Source organism: Thamnophis elegans, chromosome 11 (genome assembly GCF_009769535.1).
Source record: "Thamnophis elegans isolate rThaEle1 chromosome 11, rThaEle1.pri, whole genome shotgun sequence".
NCBI lineage: Eukaryota > Metazoa > Chordata > Lepidosauria > Squamata > Colubridae > Thamnophis > Thamnophis elegans.
The window spans coordinates 30,657,492-30,675,592 of record NC_045551.1 but is presented as its reverse complement, the minus strand read 5'-3'; the positions used below and the strand labels follow the sequence as shown (position 1 = coordinate 30,675,592).

General features: G+C 41.1%; 1 protein-coding gene across 1 annotated transcript; it reads right to left on the bottom strand.

Moving 5' to 3' along the window:
- Positions 1-1,514: 1,514 nt before the first annotated feature.
- Positions 1,515-18,090, bottom strand: LOC116515011 (putative GTP-binding protein 6). Its single transcript, XM_032226885.1, is given in 15 exon segments — positions 1,515-3,138; positions 7,236-7,373; positions 7,861-7,875; positions 8,200-8,348; positions 9,002-9,210; positions 9,568-9,648; positions 9,651-9,725; positions 11,433-11,459; positions 11,462-11,502; positions 12,704-12,817; positions 13,235-13,251; positions 14,161-14,229; positions 15,632-15,777; positions 17,569-17,964; positions 18,048-18,090. Coding segments are annotated over 15 exon segments (1,659 nt in total). The 3' UTR covers positions 1,515-2,999.
- Positions 18,091-18,101: the final 11 nt, after the last annotated feature.

The window sequence follows — 18,101 nt, the reverse complement described above, 5'->3', positions numbered from 1 at the left end:
GCTGAGAAAGCTGCTGTCCCAGGTATATCAGGCATTGGAGGAGGTGGTCGACTGGGTGGTGTGCTCCCTGACCTCACAAACATGGGGAAGGATCAGCTGCAGACTGGCAGTGGTGTTGCGAGGCAGTAGATCTCCTCTGATGAAGAACAGCTGCCTCCCCCACTCAATCCAGGGGCATGGAGAGTGGAGCAGAGGCAAACTCAAAGGAGGTCTGTGAGGTTGCTTGCAAGGTCACCCTGCCCCTCCTCACAAGGAACACCTGGCTTGGGTTGAATTAAGCAGAGCCCAGGAAGGAACAATTGTTTGCTTTGGCATGTACTTCCCTGGCCTTGGAAAAATTCTGCTTTGATTTGGATTTCTGCCTATGGATTTTGACTCTTGCCTCTGGACCTCTTATCCTGTGCACCTGGAATTTTGTGTACAACTTGACCTTGCCTTGTGGATTTGCGCCTTGTTTTTGGACTTCCTCTCTGCCTTTGTGATTTAGCTCTGGTGATTATTGGCTTTTATTTATGGGACTGTGAGTGGCTGCCTTCAGGGAAGTTTGGGGTGGAGCTTTGCTGAATGTTGTAGTCAAGTTGTTGTGGACTTAACAGATCAGTAAAGGACACTATTGAAACGTGCTTCTGCCCAAGTGACCTGGGTCATAACAGCTTGACAAATCTGAATTAGTACAAAGAATGTAGACAAAGCTGCAATGTAGTTTTGGTTCAGTCATTGTGATTTACAAACCATAGTTTGGCATACCATGACGTAACATATAGAGCCACTTCTGGTTAATTGACAGTAAGTGAACTCAACCACTTAGTTAAGTCAGAGTTTTTCAAACTTGGCAACTTTAAGACATATGGACTTCAATTCCCCAAATCTCCCAGGCAGTAGACTGGCCTGGAAATTCTAAGAGTTGAAGTTCATATTCCCTAAAATTGCCAAGCTTGAGTATTATTGATTTTTTTAATGCATTCTATCCCAAAACGAGTTGATGTTAAATAGTACCAGTTAGGATTTTAAGCGAGCTTTTATTTGTAGGTTCCAATAATTGAATATGGGATGTAATGCATGCAAAGTTTTAGTACAAATGAGCTACATTTCCTGAGCTCTCATGAGTTCTTAGTAACAAAGAAGGGAAGGCTTAGTGTGTCCTTTTTACATAGAGGATAATTGTAGGCAGAATTGAAAACCTAGCCAAGTGACTTGAATGTAAATATAGTTAAATCTTTAGTGGCAATAACTGTATACTATAAAACTGTAAGTTTTTAAAGAGGCCAGAGACTTAGCAGTATGCAGGGTGCAGAAAGCAAAACACATTGATTTTTAATTCTGTTTTTAAAATTTTCTCAGGTTTGGATAATTTTTTCAAGTATAAAAAGGGTCGGATTCCAGGGTATTTGTTGCTGTATTGGCAGCTGTAAACTATACAATTGTATTCAACTTTCTATAAATGCAGCTATAAAATGAGAAAGAGAAATTTCTGCGGCAACCAGTTCTAAATTTTAAGCATTTCTTTGGCCAGTACTTTTCAGTTCAAGATCACAATTGGTTTTTGGAGTGATATACTGTGAATAACACTGCCCAGAGTTGGTACCAGGATAAATGCCACATTTAAAACCAATTAATTTGTATTAATATTGCATTAGCTAAAGTTCATATTATTACTTCTTGTACATTTAATCATTTTCCTTTTGTAGAGCAGTGAAACATAATGATTCAGTAGTGATTTCTGGAGGAATGCTGAAGCTGCACCTGGAACTCTGGAAGTCATGCCATTATGTTATATGGGTTTCAGTGGTTTAAATTTTCAGTGGGTGAAGAGTGGGGGGCTGGATCAAGGTCAATAAAATTTCCATAGCTGAGGGAATAGCCTAGAATCTTGTTCTCTCCAAGTCTAGTTCAGCACTGCCCTGGGAATTTTGTTTGAAAGAACAAAGAATCAGGACTTAACTGTGCTGGAGAAAGGAAAATGTTTCATGATGGCTGAGGTTTATGAGGTTGCATACTATCTTATTTCACAGGCGATGAATTAGGAATGGGAAGTGGACTGTGAATAGCACCCTCTCTGCCACTTTCTTGATCTACCATCCCAAATAATTGTTTGCTGCGATGTTTGCTCTGAGAATCTTCCACAATACCTGTAGCAGGAGTGACAGCAACAAATTCTGTACCCCCAAAATAGAATTAAACTAAAGGGTAATATTATGCATTGAGACCTCCAACCTATGTGGATAAGCCTACAGCATAATGTCCTAGATATTTCCATTTGAGCTGTGCTTTTCTTGGTTGAGCTGCTTATTTTTTTCTCCTTTTCAGCTATATATTTTTTTGTTTTAAGACTCTGCATCTCATGTAAAGCAATCACACATTATTCCAACAGTTGAAGAGACTCCAAATGACGTTATATTTATATATTATATTTTCCAGCATTAAGCAAACTAACTCTAACTCTCTTGGTCTTGTGAAAGGGCTGGAAACCTGGCTATGCCAATTAGTTGGGGCCCTGATGGAGATTCCCCCGCTATAGGTTGTTAGGAGATTAAGAAGAGAATCTCATCTACACCCCAGATTGTTGGTTTACCCAGTTTCATGCTAATGCCCAATGTTTAAATGCTTTACATTGCTGTATAAAACATGTATTTAATGTTTTTATGATGTTGCAAGCTGCCCAGAATTGCCTGACAATGAGATGGGTGGCATGTGAATTTAATAAATGAAACACCTCAACCTCTATTCAAATATAATTGTCGCATATAAATAACTACTCCCTGTACAAATATTTAAAATTGACCTGGAACAGCTTTCTTCTCATTGTCATCACTAACTCAGTGTTGAAGAGCTGAGAAGCTTTATAGCAGGAGTAACATTTTTATTAACCATGTTTACATTAATTTTTAAGTCCACTGGAGTCAATGTTGTGTCTACAGTCTCATCACTGTGATTGGAGCTCTTGTCTCTTAAAAAATTGCTGGAGGATCTTTCTCCCAGAAGCAAACAGGTTGTGGCTATCAAGACAAATAACTAGACTGAGGAAATAGTCGTTTGCATTTCCACAGGGCAGAGTCGCTTATAATGACCCTTACTTTAGCTGTATTATCTTCAGGAGCAACATCAACTTCTTGTACTACTGCTTCTTTGTACAGCCAGCTGCAATGATACAATACAACTGTTGTTTTATTACTAGAGAAATAACATTATTAATCAAGAGTATCACAAATCCCATGGTTTCGAGGATGAGAAATTTTTTTTAAAAAATTTATTTGACATTTATAGGCCGCCCTTTTCCCTGAGGGGACTCAGGGCGGCTTACAATTAATAGGGAAGGAGTGCAAGACAGAAGACAAGAAAAAAGAAAAATGTGAATAAAAAAATAAACCAGTAAAACACAACATTCATTCAGCATTCGGGTGGGGCGAGGCTAAGGTCTTATCCCCAGGCCTGACGGGATAGCCAGATCTTGAGGGCTGTGCGGAAGGTCTGGACGGTGGTGAGGGTGCGAATCTCCACGGGGAGATCGTTCCAAAGCGTCGGAGCTGCAACTGAGAAGGCTCTCCTCCGCGTAGTCGCCAGTCGGCACTGACTGGCGGATGGAATTCGGAGGAGGCCTACTCTATGCGATCTGATGGGACGCAGGGAGGTAATTGGCAGAAGGCGGTCTCTCAAATAGTCAGATCCACTACCATGGAGGGCTTTATGAATGGTAAGTAGCACCTTGAAGCGCACCCGAAGATCAACAGGTAGCCAGCGCAGCTCACGGAGGATCGGTGTTATGTGGGCGAACCGTGGTGCGCCCACAATCACTCGCGCGGCCGCATTCTGGACTAGCTGAAGTCGCCGGATGCTCTTCAAGGGCAGCCCCATGTAGAGCACATTGCAGTATTCCAGCCTAGAGATCACAAGGGCTCGAGTGACTGTTGTGAGGGCCTCCCGATTCAGGTAGGGCCGCAACTGGCGTACCAGGCGAACCTGGGCAAATGCCCCCCTGGTCACAGCTGACAAATGATGGTCAAAAGTCAGCTGTGGGTCCAGGAGGACTCCCAAGTTGCGGACCCTGTCTGAGGGGTATAAATTTTGACCCCCCAGCCTGAGTGGTGGAACGTTGGCCAAATTGTTGGGAGGAAAACACAACAGCCACTCGGTCTTGTCTGGGTTGAGTACCAGTTTGTTAGCTCTCATCCAGTCCCTAACGGCCTCAAGACCCCGGCTCATCACGTCCACCGCTTCATTGAGTTGGCATGGGGCGGACAGATACAACTGTGTATCGTCCGCGTATTGATGGTATTTTATTCCGTGCCTCCGAATGATCTCACCCAGCGGTTTCATGTATATGTTGAATAGTAGGGGGGATAAGACCGAGCCCTGCGACACCCCATAAGTTAGGGGCCTCGGGGACGATCTCTGCGCCCCCACCAACACCGACTGCGACCTGTCCGAGAGGTAGGAGGAGAACCACTGCAAAACAGTGCCTCCCACCCCCACCTCCCGCAGTCGTCGCAGAAGGATACCATGGTCGATGGTATCGAAAGCCGCTGAGAGGTCAAGGAGAACCAGGATGGACGCATGGCCTCCATTTCTGGCTCTCCAGAGATCATCGGTCAATGCGACCAAAGCGGTTTCTGTGCTGTAGCCGGGCCTGAAGCCGGACTGGAAGGGGTCAAGATAGCTAGCTTCCTCCAAGGTACGCTGAAGCTGGAAGGCCACCACCTTCTCAACAACCTTCCCAACAAAGGGAAGGTTGGAGACTGGACGGTAGTTATTAAGAACGGCTGGATCCAAGGATGGTTTCTTCAGGAGGGGTCTCACCACCGCCGCTTTAAGTGCGGCGGGGAAGTGCCCCTCCCGAAGGGAGGCGGTAACGACCGCCTGGATCCAGCCTCGTGTCACCTCACTGCTGTTGGCAACCAGCCAGGAGGGACACGGGTCCAGTATACAGGTGGAGGCGCTCACAGCTCGCATAGCCTTGTCCACATCCCCGGAGGTAACATCCTGAAACTCAACCCAGAGATGGTCTGCCAAGTTATCCCCCTGTGTCTCGGCTGGATCTGCGGGAGTGGAGTCCAAGTCCGACCGAAACCGAGCAACTTTGTCCACCAAGAACTGGACATACTCCTCAGCCTTACCCTGTAAGGGGTCCCCTGCCTCCCTCCTATTTAGGAGGGAGCGGGTTATCCTAAACAGGGCGGCTGGGCGGGACTCGGCGGACGCAACCAAGGTGGCAATGTGTGTTCTTTTAGTTGTCCTTAGTGCCCGGATGTATTCCTTGGTGCATGCTGTCAAAAGTGCTCGGTTCGATTCGGACCTATCGGACCTCCACAAGTGCTCTAGGCGTCTCCTCCGGCGCTTCATCTCCCGGAGCTCCTCGGTGAACCAAGGAGGCCTCCGGGATCCGCCGACCCGGAGGGGCCGTAATGGCGCAATCCGGTCAAGAGACTCCGATGCTGCCGAGTGCCAGGCAGCAACAAGAGTCTCCGCCGAACTGTGGGCGAGAGTATCAGGAATAGCCCCAAGCTCCGTCTGGAACCTTAAGGGGTCCATAAGTCGCCTGGGGCGGAACCACCTGGTCGGTTCCTCCTCCCTACGGTGGGGGTTTGGCCTCCGGAAGTCTAGCCTCAGTAGGCAGTGGTCTGACCACGACAGGGGTATGATCTCATTACCCCTCAGACCAAGATCACAAATCCACTGCTCCGAGAGGAATACGAGGTCGAGTGTGTGACCCGCTGAGTGGGTTGGGCCTCGGATTACCTGGGTCAAGCCCATGGCTGTCATGGAAGCCATGAACTCCTGCGCTCCATCAGAGTGTTCACCGAGCGAAGGCAAATTGAAGTCCCCCAGGACCATGAGCCTAGGGAACTCAATTGCTAGCTCAGCTACCGACTCGAGGAGCGAGGGGAGGGCTGCTGCAACGCAGTTGGGAGGCAGGTACGTTAGCAGCAGACCCACTTGACCCTTGAGGTCCAGCTTCACCAGTAGGGACTCACACCTGACAAGCTCCGGAGCAGGGATCCTATGAGGTGCTAAAGACTCCCGGACAACAATAGCCACACCGCCACCCCTTCCCTGGGCTCTCGGCTGATGAAGCACCTGAAATCCGTCTGGGCACATCTCTACGAGGGGGACTCTTCCCTCCGTGCCCAGCCATGTTTCAGTAATACATGCCAGGTCTGCCCTCTTGTCTAAAATTAAGTCCCGGACGAGGGGAGCCTTGTGAACAACAGACCTGGCATTTAGCGACAGCAGCCTGAGACCAGGGTCCTGATTACTCGCGCCATCTGGCCTCGGAGTGGGACTCATAGGGCCGGAAGGAGGGATCTCTGTGATGTAGCGAACCCTCCTTCCCCGGTAATGGCCAGCCTTAAAGTCCCCGCCATATCTGCCCCTCCCTGTTACGACCGCAATGCTCCGATCCACTCCCGTGGCCGTGGTCCCCCCAACCACCCCAGTGACCCCCGCATTCCCCGGCAGGTCCTCCGAATCAGACATACTCAGGCGCTCACACAAACAATCCCCACATGATAATTAAAACACAAAAATACAACGATAATAACAGTAAAAGTGGGATCATTCAATTCAAATATATTCCAAGCTTGCATGTTTTCTCTTTTTGTAAAATTGAATAATTTTAATCTGAAAGGATAGTTTGGAAGACTTTTTGAAATGGGTTTCCTGAGGTTTGAGTCTTATAAACGCAGGTACGTAGTCTTCAACGTATGACCATTCACTTAGCAACTATTTGAAGTTATCACCTACCTCAAAAAGGGGGGTTACAACCCAGATCCTAAGTTCAAATAGTTGCCCTCCCTGCAGTCATGTGATTGTTTTTTGGTGGCCCAGGAACATGATGGCATTTATGGCCATTTGCAACATCCTGCAATCCTGTGACCATGTTTTAAGACAGTTTTGCAGGAAACCAGCATCTGGCATTTAATAAAACAGCACCACAGTGAACAGTGAACAGCTTAACAATGTGTGACCACAGCTTTACAGCTAATATCTATAGCTTGGTTTTTTGCTGTTGGCAGGGCAGCAGTTGTGTAAATGCACAGCCAATAAATTAACAGAGAAAAATTATTTTTAGATATTAAATATGCTTAGCAAATAAAAAAATGGATGAGCTAGTAGTATTAAACTTGTCAAAAGAACCAATACAGCAAAAAGAACCAAAAGCAAACTGTTTCTAAAAAGTAGAATTTTGATACTAATTGGCATGATTTTCCAGCCATTGCTGGTGTGTAGTTGTAACTGACCTGAGCTGCGGTCCAGATAAATTGATTTTAATTGTCATAATTTTTTTCCCAGTTCCTTTCAAAACTCTTTCCTCAATTTCTTCTTTCAGCTCTTTTAAACCATGTCCAAGGAGAGCTGAAGTGACTATAGCATTTGTTCTGTAGGTTGATACTAGCAGCAGATAGACATCATAAAAAATAGACCTTGGCACAGGAGACAATTATGTAATAACTGTAGAAATTTAGCCTGCTTACATAACACACGCACACACACACACATTTTATAGGACTATAGATTTCATATTTTAGTTTGTTGTAAATAAGTAAGAAATATTTATTTTCTGATGGGTATTTATCATATCATATTAAAATCACATAGCAGGAAAACAACCTACATTACATACTAAATGTGTAATAGTGTTACATACTAATACAATTTTGTTTGGAAAATAATTTAAAAGTACCGAAGAGAATCAGAAGGGAGAAAGAAGCCATGAATATGTTCATTTGGAGTCTCTCTCCAAAATCTGAACCATTACACCAACTGCTATGTAGGATTAAGTAAGACAGGTAACAATCACCTCATAAACTTGTTACATTGGTTTCTTCCATCCCAGATCCACTCCAGATTGTTATTACTTTCTGCTCTTTAGGTAGAATCCTAGTATTTTATTTTTTAAAAATAAGTCTTAAATGTACCATGTAAACTGATCCCTTTTCTGTATAGAAGAATGTAGCTGACATAAATTTAAATAACGAAATAAGTAATATCATGAGCTAAAGCTGGCAAAATAGCACACTTAGCAATCAGCACCAATTATGCTTCCACAGACTATGTCAATTTTAGAAGCATTTTAGGCTAAAAATGTATCCTTCAGAAACCAATTTTGTCAAATTATAAGCGAATCATTGATCAGATTAATGAAATTCCTGCTGCGCATTATAATGAAAATAATAGCATTTTGAAAGTTAGGTTATCTCTTACCTATCTACTAAATCAACTTTGTTGTGTACTTCAATAATGGATTCAAGTAGATGATTGGGAATATTAAGATTCTTGAGAACTGATAATACAGTTTTCTTCTGGAGGCTGGTTTCTGGATGGCTAACGTCTCTCACATGAAGAATCAAATCCTAGCAGCAAATAACACACAAAAATTACTCTGTGATTTGATGGGAAGGAAAAAAAGGTAGGTTAAAGATAGTATCATGAAGCATTCTACTATGCAAATGATGAATATGATGATTCAGCATGAATAAGTCAACTCCTGGATGAAGGCCTTTTCACTGAAAGTTATGGACCATAATCTACCAGATTGCTCCAATGTATGTTGTACATGTTGTATGTATGTTGTAGTTTTTCAACTTTCCAATCAAGAGTTGAGGTATAGTCATTTTTCCAACCTGAGTCTTCTCTCTCCAAATCCAGCTTCTTAACCATGGCATCATGCCAACCCTCAGGAAGTCAATTCCAAAAATGTGTAGTTTAAACTTATAAAAATATACAATACTAGCGTCTCCTAGGTGTTTGAATAAAAGGTTCTTCACAGCAACCATACATTACAGAAGGACTGGTAATGCTGCATGAGTTGGAAACATAGTTTAACTAAAGATACTGTCATTCAAAGCCGACATTCAGTTCTGCCAAATGATGTTTTGCTACTGTTTGCATTATGTACTTGTTTTCTTTTCTTTTACTCTTAAATTAGAAACAGACCTGTTATTCTTTTTTGAATCAATAAAACGAATGAATGAACAAAGAAATATGCAATTGCTGTGGTACTTACTGAGCAGGCTACATCTTCTAATGTAGCTGAAAACGATTCAACAAGATTGTGGGGCAACTGAGAGAGAAATCCAATGGTATCAACATACAGAACAGTCAATCGAGATGGCAGGTAGCCAGCATGTGCTGTAATGTCCAATGTGGCAAAAAGTTGATCTCGAGGCTGTAGCTTTGCATCTCCTGTGAGGGCCTTGATTAGAGTGGTTTTCCCTAACATAAAGGCAGAAGTGATATAAACTGAACAGTTTGCTTCATGTAATCTTTCGTTAAAAGAAATAAACAATGACAATCATAGAAAATCACTACTGAATGCATATATAAGTACATCACGCTCTAGCTTCAAGGCATATGTTATTTACTTGAAATTCGGAAATTCCCTCCTAACTGAAAACCTAATTTTTCCTGTATTTTCTAGGTGGAAAGGACAGCAAAAGCTACAATTACCATTTGGAATGTGCATGCCAATTTTCCATTCAGGAAATGTCTCATCATATTTTCCACAAATTTAAAAATTCTATACAAAGGCGTATACATGTTTATGTGAATATCCAGCATAATGGTCCTTACCACAATTAGTATAGCCCATTACTGAAATAATTGGAAATTCATACTTCTTCCGTTGTTTTCTGAGTAAACTTCTATTTTTTTAAGCTTCCTTAGAGCCTTTTGAATTTTAACTTCTTTTTCTTTTAAGAGACGAAGCTGAATTTCCATGAAAGTTTCACCTGTCAAAAATATAGAAAGAGAATATTAAGATTGCTGCATTTTTATTTTTATACCTATATAAGAATTAAAAATGCGCTAATCGTATTTTGCACCAATATTTTGGTGCCACCAGTAATCTAATATTTACATTAATCAGAGTAAATGAGCATATGAGGTACTGTGTTGATTTGCAGCAATTCTGCCGATAATGACAATAAACATTCTCAAAATTTCAAAAACTATATATTTCTAAAACTGTACACTTTCTAGATACCAATTCTATCTTATAAATATTGATAATTATTAAAATTGAATGCATACTATGGAAATCAGGAATTTTAGGAGTCAAGGACTCAAAAGCTGATAAAATACAATGGTTCCTTGATAATCAACAGTTTTGAAACTCATTAAATTTGGTACTCCAGGCATTTTGACACAAAATTTTTGTCCTGGTACTCATCATTTGTTTGTACTCAATGTATAAATTAGAACTCATCGGTGTCAGCTGCCTTGTGACTTACTACATTATTCCTTATGAGAAAAAAATATTTGGTGTTTGTTCTGGCCCCCTCCGTCCGGTAATGAACGCAGACACAGGCTTAGCTGTTTGCCATCTTATTCACAGCAATTATAATCCTGTTGGCTGAAAGCCCGGACACGACTCACTGACAAGAGGTTGCAGCAACCCAGACTCCAACAGACACGGAACACAAGGCAGACCAGACAAGGAGTTCTCCAGATTATTATGAATGGTTGTGTCCTGCAAAAGGACTCCTCCAAAGTATCTTCTTATATACTCTCTTGGGAGGGGCCAAGCCACAACAACCTGGGCTTGATTATCTCTTATGAGTCTCCTCTCCGTAACTGCTGCCTCCGTTTCTCTCCGCGCTCTGTTGCCTGGCATCAGGGACAAATTCCCTTTGATCTTCCCACTGCTCCATGCCTCAGGCGCCTCCTGTGTCCAACCAACCTCTCTGGTCCCTTCTCTGAGTCTGAACCCTGCCCAGGGTCCTCCACATCTTCCATAGCAGACTCACAGGGTTCCTCGCTATCGGAGGTCCATCAGCAGCTCCAACGGCTCCTGCTGGGCCACAACAGGTGTTCATAATTTTTGGTACTCATCACGCCTCCCGGAATCAATTAGCAATGAGTACCAAGGGACCACTGTACAATACCACAGAAGATGTATATTCCTTAAATATACTCCCTATACCTTAAGGCTATTTATGCCCTCCTTAATGTATCATAGCTATAGCAATCTCTAAACATTAACTGAAGACATTTTATAATCACCAATCTATGGAAAGAATAAAAAAAATATTTTTGTATTCTTATTTAGAGTTTCTATGGAGAATCCACAGAATCAGATCCAAGCAAATATTTTAATATAAGTTTGCCTAACATTATAAGAAGAGTTCTATAAAAATACATAGTACATAGAAATGACTTACAGTAGTTCTGAATTGTTTTTTTTAGGGCCATACATATAGATGGCCAAATACTACTGACTGTCTCAACCTACAAGTCAGTTAGATTTTAACAAGAATGTTTGCTATTATATAGAGAAAAAAGGCATGTCAGTTAAGTACAAGGTCAAATATTTTTGTAAACAGACACATTTATTGTTTGAAGAAAAGTGAAAGATTTATAGCCTCTTTTATGAGAAATATTTTGGAATGTTTTGATTGGTTATTGAGATATTTTCTTTTCCAACTTATTCATACTACCTGATCCCATAATGTATCTTGAGCCCCTCTCTGTTGATCTAATTGAGCAACCTCATTTCTCACATTGGTTCTGGAAAAGACAGAAGGAATATTTTAAGCGATCTACTAGTCTACTGAAAGTTTATAATACAGTGATAATACAGGCAGTCCTTGAATTACGTTCACAAATTATATTCAGAAAATTTGTTGCAAAGTGGTATGGCCACTAGGTGAGGCATCTTATGAATACAACCAATTTTATAAATTTTTGACATGATCATTAAGCAAATCACCACCAATATTGAGACATCAAATGATATCAATTAGCGACATTCCTGTCAGTTTACCTACTGCTCAGTGAGAAGATAAATGCAACCTGGTTCCCAAGTGCTCAAATTATGATCATGTGACCACAGAGGTAGCATGATGGTCATAACTTTGAAGATGGGTTATAAGTCACTTTTTTCAACACCAACGTAATTCTAACCATTTAAATCGGGTCAGGTTTACTGGAAACATGCACATCACATTCATTTTAAAAATTCCAAAAGTTGAATTAAAATAATTGTCAAATTAATGGTTAAATTAATGGTTGTAATTTGAACACAATCTGAAGCCTTGACTCTGGTAATATATTTATGAAGCTCACTGATTTAAATGAATATAAATTTTCAAATATTCCTAAGATTTGCTGCCCAAATTATGGTACATAAGGGCCTTGTTGCTATTAGAATTATGTTATTGATTCCTATATTTTAATTTAAATCTTGTTAATCTAATCATTTAAGGCACAGTAACACATAAGCAAATACTATTTAATATAGAAAGTAATACATAATAATATAATTATGGGTATGGAACTCCAGTTACTATTAACAATAAACACATCGCAGCCAGTTGACATTCATATAATTTAAAATAAATTGGAATTTGGAATAAAATCTAATTTTGGAGAACACTGACATTCAAATGATGCTTTCAATGTGAGAAATACAGTATATTGAGAACTAGTCCAGAAACTAATGTCATAAGTTATTTCAGGATTTCCAAAAGCTGTCTCTCTCACACACATACATCTTCAAACACAAAGCCATAGAATAAAACAAAATATTATTATGTGGAATTATAATAATCAGGTTCCATGTTTGATCTCAATTTTCTTATGTGAAACATTGTAACAAATATATAGACATATAATCTAATGCAAGTAGGCAACGCATTATTTTAATTATTACCTGAAAATATATTTTCCATATCGTTGATACTAACATTACTTTCACTACTTTGTATACCTTAGAAGTGGCAGTTCAGCCAAAGCTATCTGGAGTTTTGCCTCCTTTGTTTGAGCATTACATCGGAAAATATGAAGGACAATGGTGTATCTGTCAAAAACCTTCACACCCCAGCTTTTCAAGTTCTTTCTATACAAATATAATGGAAATGGACATTTTAATATTTCTGCAAATTTACTTGCATTCAAGCCTCTCTCTAGCCTATGATGAATAAAGCTAAAGTGCATCATGTGGGGATAATTCATCATCATACAGCGCACTCTAATAACAAAGGAACATTTGGGTTGCCTGGTGACCCCTTTTCATAAGTGCAGTATCTGAGGGTGAAAAATTACAAAGAACCCAGAAAGGTAAAGTATGCCAAACTAGATCAAATAATTACAGATGCAAAATTAAATATTTATTTACATACATGAATATACCTTCTCTTATTCTAGGCAGCTAACAATAAAACACGCTATTGAGCGTAATATTTAAAATATATTCAATAAATACAAATAAATCATGTAACCTTTGAGACAGACAAAATACCTACTTCCCAATACTTTCTATTATAATACAAATTCTTTTTCCAACCACAAGGGCCACTGGAAAGCTATGGTCTTCCAAACTGGTAACAGGAAAGAGGCCACTATTCCAAAGAAAATATTGCTACTGAGCAGATCTGTTTACACACTATTCCAGAAGGTACATGACAGAATACTTTAATTAGCCTGGCATCTTATGGAAGACAAGCTGTGCCATGCAGAGCTTTTCTAGGAAATTCCTGACTTATCTTGCAGATGCCCCCTCTCCCCTATGGATGAAAAGAAATGATGGTGGAGAAAGATGCAAGAGGATCAGTTGCCTTAGACCTGATAACAACAGAAAGCGTAGGATTTTTCCCTTTGGTTGATTTAAATTGTTATTATTTTGGAGTTGGCAGAAAATAGCACCAGCATGATTCTGCTTTCTCTATTGGGTAATCTCAATCATGTGAGTATAATATAAATACCTGAACCAAAACCTCTAACTTCAAAAACCCTGAACTCAAAAAGTTTCCTTAATAGCTTAGCAGTTGCAGATGCTGGTTTGCAAGTTGTCTGAAATCAACACTTGTATTTTTAAGTGGTAATTAGGAAGTACCACCCACAAAAACTAACTAGTGCTGACTTCTATGTTATCATATTGCTTATCTCTCTACAACCAGAAAATCTGAGCCATGTCATGGTTAGCATTTGCCATTATTACTGGTCAAGCATTTATTATAAAGATGATGCTATCCATTCAATCATGTTGATTTTTGACAATTCTATGGGCCAAGCCTCTCCACATTTTCCAATCTTATATGGCTTCTTTCAGTTATTTAATGCTATGGCTGGTGTCAGGTTTACTGGAAACATGCACCCCATATTCATATAAAAATTCCAAAAAGTTGAATTAAAAGAATTGATATTTTCAAACTAAAATGTACTTACTTTAGCTACAGGAGAGAGCATTTCTACATTTACGAAGACAGATGATAAAAGGGCAAACTTTAATTTTTTCTGAAAGGAAAAATTAAGATAATTATATTTGGAAAGTAAGATCTAATTATTTTTGTCTTTAGGAATGAAATGATATTGAAAACTACAATTATTCAGTCAAGCAATGGTTCAAATGTTTATCAATCAAATCTCTGATAGCTTAAGCAAGGTATAGCATCACTCATGTTAAAAAAAAAATTAGAGTACAATATCCACTATTTCTAATTTATTTGAAAAAACATTAAAAACATGACAATACTGTATTTTCATTGCAAATGAGAATTTGAAACCAGATTTCATACAAATAGAATATTCATAGGAACTTAATTACAGGTAGTCCACGAGTTACAAATGGAGTGGAGCCTGCCCATCCCATGCGTAACCAGAGGATTCGTAGGAGTGAATCTTGTACCTTGAATGTGATCACTCCTTCCTTTCGCCCATGCATTTGCTAATCAAAAGCACAGCTCCTTAAGTGCAGGTGAGATATCTTGGGGTGGGGAAGGCCATGGTGGGGAGGTAGTGATGAACAGGCCACCTGCTTCAGATCATCCAATGTCTCCCCTGACCCACAAGGATGTCATTCTCCCTTCCCCTGGAGGTCCTTCTGAGCCTCCTTTCTAGCTGCTGCACTACTTGAGGACCACTTGGTGAAGAAAAAGGAGGCACGGAGGGCTGTGTGCGCCATTCCAGTGCTCCTTTCTCACGGACAAACTTGGTTGAGGATGGCTTCAGCAATGAAAAAGGAAGCACGGAGGGCTGCATATGCCATTCTGGGCCTCCTTTCCTCGCCCCAAAACTGGTTGAGGAAGGCTTTGGCAATGAAAAAGGTATGGAGGGCCACACACGCACCCCCAGGCCTCCTTTCTTGCCACTGAGGCACTTGTGGACTGCGTCCCTGTAGGCTTTGGCAGCTATTTGGAAAAAGCCTTTGCCAGTAGCAACAGAGCTTTGGAGGGAGGCATCTGTCCCTCCCAAGCTTCGCTGCTGCCGACAAAGGCTTTTTGCAAGGCTCTGCCAAAGCCTACAGGGGCGCAATCTCCCTGTAAGTTTGGCAAGGAAACGGCAAACAGAGAGAAGGCCTGAAGGACCGAAGTCTTCCGTCCATTTGCAAATATCCAGGCCTCAATTCGCAGAGAATAGAGCCTTACAGTACGAGATCATGAAATTAGTAGCATGAGATTTCGCATTACAGATCTCGCATGATCTCACGGTACATTAGACCTCTGTTCTCTACAAATGCACCGAAACCTGGAAGCAATGAAGTAGGCAAAGAAACTGTGACAGAGAGATCTTTGCAAGGTGAGTCGCCACAAGTGGAGTGGCTTTTATCATGTAACTTCAAATGTTTGCTAAGGGAACGCTTGTAATCCGGGGATTACCTATATAAGTATTACATACATTAAGAAAAGTTTTGAGATACATTCTTACCAGTTAGAAGTTGAAAATTTCCTTTCTGAAAGATAAATTTCTTGTCAGGAATTTGTATAGGCAGAATGATTTTATCTATCACGGTCCAGTTTTGAAGGGTGTTTATTAGAGTAACAGCTTCAGCTAGCTGCAATTCAGCTATAATATTGGGGGGGAAATTAATTGTAACAATAATCACACATCACATACTTCTAACATTTGCCTATATAAAGCAACTGCATTAAAATGGATGTAATAATACCTTATAATATTTATTTTTTTTAAATTAAGGGGAAGTACTACAGAAATATGGAATTTTATTAGCATGCTTTCCATATATCAATAGTACAGACATCAGTAAAATGTCAATTATATTCATTCAAGTTTGAATGCATTAAATGATAAAACACAAATTGAACCCAGTGGTTTCTATCTTTTCCTTTATAAGCACTCTAACAGCAACAAAGATTTCTGAGAATCATCATATAAACCAGTTTGGCAACATGGCATATGATTCCTAAAGATGATGCCCATGGAACACCAACATTCATAAAAATGGCTACATTTAAAACAATGAAAATGGCTGAAATCACAAATTACCAACTTTCATGAGATTTTGATGTTCCTATCCTGTTTATAATAGTAGCAAAAAATAAAAATCCCAAATCTTTAAAATATGACCTCTCAATATTTCTCCCCCTTTTAAAACATGTATATTTGGGTATCAACACTAACTACCTGTAGTAATCTTAAAAAATAAAAATTGTTTTAAAAATGTTACTTTTGGCCAGCCATTTGTAGAGTACCCTGAGAATGGGTGAAGACTATGACCACATTTGATTAGATTAATGTTAAAAAAAGTTTATGCTCTGTCCATTTTGAGAGAATTTGTGACAAATGAAACTATGCCCTTTCCCAAAGACCTTAAGTATGATATGAAATGTTAATGTAATAAAATAATAAAATGATAAAATAATTAATCACAATAGATTAATGTTAACTAGCTTTTTCTTAAATATTAACATTAAATGAAAGCTTCTTTGATATCTCTTTTCAATACTGAGAGATCACTGTAAATCTACTGCAAAAAATTGGGAATGATGACTAGAAAGTATACTGTCTTTTAGGCATCCTCTGGATTTCTACATCTCAGAGGTCATAGGCCCGTGATGGTGAACCTGTGGAATGCGTGCCACAGGTGATATGCAGAGCCTCTCTGCAGGTATGTGAGCTGTCGCCCCAGCTCAGCTCCACTGTGCATGTGCATGAGTCTCCCTCTGGCCAGCTGATTTTCGGGTCTCTGCCGCACATGCACAGGGGACGGGGGGCATGCAGGAGACGTGCACACATGCACGGGGGGCTGGGGCGTGCACAGAGGGTATTGTGCGCAAGCACAGCGTGGGTAGGAAGCATGGGGGGGGTCATGCATGCATGTGTGGGGGCGTGGCACATACAGGGGTTGCACACACATGTGCAGGGAAGGTGGGGCATGAGGGGGGGAGGTCATGCGCACATTGCACTTTCAGCACGTGACACAAAAAGGTTAGCCATCACTGTCCATAGTCCTACCCTTGGTGTTCCTTGGAAATTGCCTCATTTTCTAAACCAGAGGTACAAAAAAAACCTACAATATGCACAAAAACCACTGCATCATCATAGTAACACCATCTTTCTATTACTGGAAATATTATGGATATGCAACTTTGGGGAAAACCCTCATTATGAGAAAGGTTGCAACTTTACTTTAAAAAAAAGAGTTCTACCCTATCACGAATCCCGTGTTACATAACTGCAGTTTATTAAACCCCCTTAGTAGGGCTTTTGCTTCACAGAGGTTCTCAGCATTTGCACAGCATCCAAATGCACCCAGCGTGGCTCATGCATGCAGCCAGACTGAGCTGCACCTGGGCTGGCCCCTCTAAGCAGCCACGGCGACAATCTTGATCACACCTGTGGTCAGCTTCGGCTTGTCAGGTCCCCATTTCACAGCCGGGTGTACAATAAACACTCTTTGGGCCTCCAGCGAGACAAACGGTAATCTGGACTCCTCCAACAGCTTGTCTTCTACATCCAGGTCTTCTTCTTCTTCATCGTCGTTGTCTACCAGGTCCCCCTCCTCGTTGTCTTCCGTCCCCCAGGAAGAGAGCGTACCAGCCCCACTCTTTCCCCGAGCCGGTCCATTGCCGGATGGCGGCTGGCGATAATTGGCAGCAGAGTTGTGCCAGAACCTAACGGGATTTCGCCACTGACAGGTAGCTGGCAACAGGCGAACCTCTGGGCGAAATATCTGAACCAAGCACTGCAGCTGGCGCCATCGGGAACCCATGGCAATCAATACGTGCAACACTCATTACATTCCCCAAGGGGCTCTGCCTCAGTTAAGAACAAGATCTGTGGCGGAACGGAAGTGCCTTCTTTGTTAATCCCACCGGTTGGTGCAGCATGCCTGGAAACCCCGCCCTTCTCCGCCATTCTTCACCTCC